The 4,749-nt window shown below is 45.4% G+C and overlaps 1 protein-coding gene across 1 annotated transcript in view; it reads left to right on the top strand. All coding sequences in view use genetic code 11, as the record gives it.

The window, feature by feature from the left end:
• EGR_03772 (hypothetical protein) overlaps positions 1-329 on the top strand; it is a gene marked incomplete at both ends in the record, with an annotated part of 845 nt that extends 516 nt beyond the window's left edge. The window contains one exon of the mRNA XM_024493021.1: positions 67-329. Within this exon, the coding sequence (XP_024352482.1) occupies positions 67-329 (263 nt within the window). The remainder of the gene's footprint in view (positions 1-66) is intronic.
• Between the last annotated feature and the right edge of the window lie 4,420 nt (positions 330-4,749).

Here is a 4,749-nt window from a genome sequence, read left to right as displayed (position 1 = left end):
CCGGCCCCACAACGTATGAAAGTCGGATCTCTTTCTTCATCATTGCCTCTGATCTACCCTTTGCAGGACATCTGTCTGCGACTAGTGGTGTGAAGAACCTCAAACAGTGTCGGAAAGTTGTTGACCCTACCACTACCATCGCATTGACCAGGCTCGACACAATCTCCCTCGATGCTGCTGATGCCGGTGTTGCCTCTTACTCTGCCGATGCCGATGTGGAAGTCGACAACGACGTCCTCGACTTTCCAACCGATGTTGAATTGAACAGCTCAGCCAACATTACCGGAACCAACGTCGCTCACTCAAGGCAAGTGTCCACTCAAAGCTGAAGTCGCACTCTCCTCTTCTATCTGCCTTTCGCCAAGTTCAACAATGACCTTGTTAAATCATAAAGCTTTCTCGGAAACAGGACAAAAAGTTGTAGTTGATGAAAGAAAAGAAGTGCAAGTGGAGGCAGCATCAGGAGAGGAAGGTGGTAAGGAGGAAGAGAAAATTGAGGAGTTCTTTACTGGTTCGTGGTGCGTGGAGGCTGCTAATGACCACTTGCTTCCATTTTAGGGGGGCGAGCGTCTACAACGACGACTAAAGCGTTTGGTTTGTTGTTGTTTTTCCCCAGTGTGTGATTAGATGATTCATTTCCAAATTTACCATATCCATGAATATCCACAATTACACTTGACTGTTTGTTGTTCTACTGTGTCTTGTCACTTCTGGGTGTGGTGGGAATGGCGGAGCGATGGAGTGGTGGCATGGGGCAGCATTCAAGCAATTAGATGAAGAGATACGGTTAACAACCTGGCCACCTGACAGATTGGTAGGCAAGATCACAAACATTCGGACAGAGAGATAGATGGGTGGGTGGATAGGCAGATACATAGATATGTAGATAAATAGGTGAACAAGTAATTGACAAAGTAAATTCCACCTCGAAAGGTTACTTCGCCATATGTAGCATGTGTCCTCCTCTCGAGAGCTTCTCTACCGCCTAACACTGACCACTCCTCGTCTGTCGATGCCACCTGAGGTTTTGTTCCATGGTATGCCTTACCTCGGGCCTGACACCTACAATGATGGCACACTTCGATTGAATTCAGAATATCCAGGTAAAAGAAAAGGCAAGTATCAGAAGAGAAGTGAGATGGGAAACAAGCATTCGACCTGGAAGGAAATCACTCATTTGAACTCTCCCATTTCGCATTTGCTCGAGCTGGTGCCTCTCACACAGTATTGAAGGATGCATCGAATTGTAACCGAATCCTTTGGTGCGGACACTTTCGCTTTGCTGAAGGAGCGCGCCTCCGCCAGCCATCTACTCCGCCCTTGCTTTTGCAAGCTCAACTCCATTTCTTCTCACCTTTTCGCTTCAATTCTCCCCTCGCCTCCGAATATCCAAATGGCATCTAACCTGGTAGTGATAATACGCCCTGAAGAGGTGGTCATCATCTAAGGAGCCTCACCCATGATGCGGGCTCTACGAATATTAAGCACAAACAGCAGCACGTTAAGTTCCACATCTAAATCGAACCCATATTTCTATCCTCGAGTTTTAGAAGTATGCCAACTCATGGATTCAGGCAGCTACATAAGGATTTGTTCCAGTGTCGGAAAGGCATTCGTATCCCTTCAGATTGCCTACTAATGCGCTGAAGCAACTGCACTCAACCGTGGAGGATTCTGTACACCCATGAATTCGTGGTGTGAATTCGAAATGCAGCAGAGCGCCAACACTGATTGGCTGTTGCAAGTCAGTCCCTCCGAAGTTCAAACTCAGGCTCGACCCATGCAAATACACCCGGATCAGCTTCACCTCTTTACTGAAACCTGTATTTAGCGTGCACGACTATTTATCCTGTGGATGTGCAGCGCAGTGCCATTTCCTCGGGTGTGTGTCTGCGTATTCCAAAATGGCAATCCCTCGATTTTCACATGCGAGTCGAATGGCATAAATAAAGTGAGTCGTGCGGTTGCATGACCAAATCCAGTCGCTTCCGATCCTCGTCGCTTTTTCTCCAGCCTTGGTCACGATGTGGCAACAACTTTGCATTTTCGTCAACAATGATCCTAATAAAATCCGGCAACCACATTTAAATACAATTTGTCCTGCAGAATCCATTTCGCAGTTAAAATAACGCCTTGTGCTTGACGAGGTCATTTGTTGGTATTACGCCAGACATGACAGCCAAATTTGTAACACATGATTTTAAGCACGAGGACTTCTGCGTCATTCAGCTCATATCATCTTGTTGCCCAGCAATTGATGGCAAATTCTTCGTGAATCATTAGCAAGGCAATATTTGGGCAATTTAACTGACAACCCCATGACATGTAGATACGAACATAAGTCAGGTCTCTCAGTCAATGCATTTATTTTGCTCGTCTTGTCGTAACTTCCAGAAATCCAGAATTTTTCATACGTGCTTCTTTTGTTGCAACTTCTAGAAATTTGGGGTTTTTTACATGCCAGTGCCTAACAATCAGGAACCATCACAAATGGGGATGGAGGTGTGCAAAACAGCCTACCCGGAGATCCATTCGTGTCCACCATTTATAAAGTTCTCTTTGTCAATGACCATCAGCCCTACAATTGGTTCGACTCTTCGATTTCATCAAGCGCAATGTCAGCACGAAGAACTCCTCGCATCTGTACACTGACTTCTGCAACGCTCCCACCTCCCAGCATCTTGCCAAAGACCAGCAACTCCAACGCAAAGGCACGCACTTTTGATTGCACCGTGTAACAACATGCGACTTCAATATTTGGGGATCTGCAACGGCAAAAAAATGTGTAAGTTCTATAAATAAATTCCAAAATTTTTCGGAAAATCGCAGAGAGGACTTTGCTACATAAAAGACGACATTCGCCTCGAAGGCGAATACCCACACACAAACGCAAAAAAATTATCAGTAGTAAACACGCGGTCAAGACATTCAATACCTACCGATGCCGTAACATCGGTTTCTCGCTCACAACCACACCTCGACGCACCTTCCTAAATAAATTGCACAACAAAACATTTTACACGACCTCACAACCATCTCCGAGCTGCAAACACGCAAGGAAACGGTACTGCCTGTGCGTTCAGTTATTCAGACAGTTCAATTTACCTATCAAATGTGGCTACTCCGGCACCAGAGCGCCCTATTCACTCCCACTGCCTTTCAGCCCACTTCTACTCTGCATTCCAAACAGCACTTTTCCATGTCCTCACCTCTGTACTGATCCGTCACGTCTTCTGAGGTCATTCTGGCAAATCCTATCCCAACTGGAATGGTAAGACGGTACGCCTTCACGTCACAGTGGGAAGGAATCTCCTGCAACCCACGACATCAGTATCCAACTTTTCCTCCCTCTGGTACATAACAAGCGTATAACGTCATTCGCCAGTGCAACGACACATTTCAAAGCATCAACTACGCTGCAGTCGCCGTTAAAAAAAGAGGGGTTATACGAAGCACCGATTGCGAAACGGAAAAGTGAAGCAATGTTTACTCGGGCAGCACATTCAACTACGCCGACTCTTCACTCCCCACTCTCGCCTCTCCTTTGCGCCATCTTGGTGTCATAATCCCCTCTCAAGCGAGTAACCTTCAAGTTCTTCTTCAAGCTACTAGCAGTAAACTTCCTTCTACAGTGATAAAATCAAGTAGCTCTTCAAGGTGCAACTACTTCAAGGCATGCAGTGTTGAAGGTAGGGGAAAGTGAAAGCGATTACAACATCGGCCGATTAAAATCAAAAACAAATACTTTTCACAAAATTGTTGATATGAGTTAAGTGTTGACCTTAGCCCATTTCATTTGTTGAAAGGTGGCAGATGGCACAGGTAGGAGCAGTTAGCAGGAAACGAGAAAGAGACTGCATGAAAGGAAAAAAACACCGAACGAACCAATGATGAAGATACGGCGGTGCTCCTATGGGAGAAATTGCGCTGAAGACTGTGCATTCTTAAGTATTTCTCCAAAAATTGCGTGAATTCATTGTGCGCACATTTCGCATGGTGGAATCAAACAGTCGCACCAATTGTGATGCTGATAATCGTTGATAAAGGGACTTTTTGAAATAGTGGATATAAATGAATTCCCAAGGGGTGGAAATCCACTTCTTTGTCCAATCTTCGTGTCAGCATTTCCCAGATTGAAAACATCACACTGCAAATATCCACCTTCGGTTAACGGGTGCAGGATTCATCGGTGCCACCTAGGTTTGGAAAATGACAATCGCATACTCAAACGTTTCTGCAAGAACGGTGGGTACGGCACAATTATTCATGATCGCAACTGTAAATTAACCTAGTGCATCCACGCTAGGTACCATGTCAGCCTCTTGACATTGACAAAGAAGCCAAATCTGCGTCATGTTGAAGAAGCACTTACACAGAGAAATTCATTACATGCAATGAAAGAGGAGAACATAACTTCGTTCCTTGCTTCCTTGCGATGGAAGTATGCAGGCTCATCGTCACCGAAAAAGCCCTTAATCTGGTTTCATCGCTCCTCATGCAAGTCATCTGGTAAGCCTAATCCATGCAATCACTTATCACGTTCACTACCCTTCACGGCTCAGATGCTGCAATGTTCCAAGCAATGATGTCGAGTGCCGTACATTTTCCCAGCCACTCTCTCCACAACAATCACTCGGCAAATACAGTTTTCCTAAAGTGGAAGGAAACACGTCTCTTATTTCTGACGCTTAGGCCAAACAAGTATACCGGGACTTCACGCACACATTACGCCGACAGTAGAAATGGTAA

Source organism: Echinococcus granulosus (assembly GCF_000524195.1).
Source record: "Echinococcus granulosus chromosome Unknown EG_S00021, whole genome shotgun sequence".
NCBI classification, from domain to species: domain Eukaryota; kingdom Metazoa; phylum Platyhelminthes; class Cestoda; order Cyclophyllidea; family Taeniidae; genus Echinococcus; species Echinococcus granulosus.
This window is presented reverse-complemented; position numbering and strand designations above follow the sequence as displayed.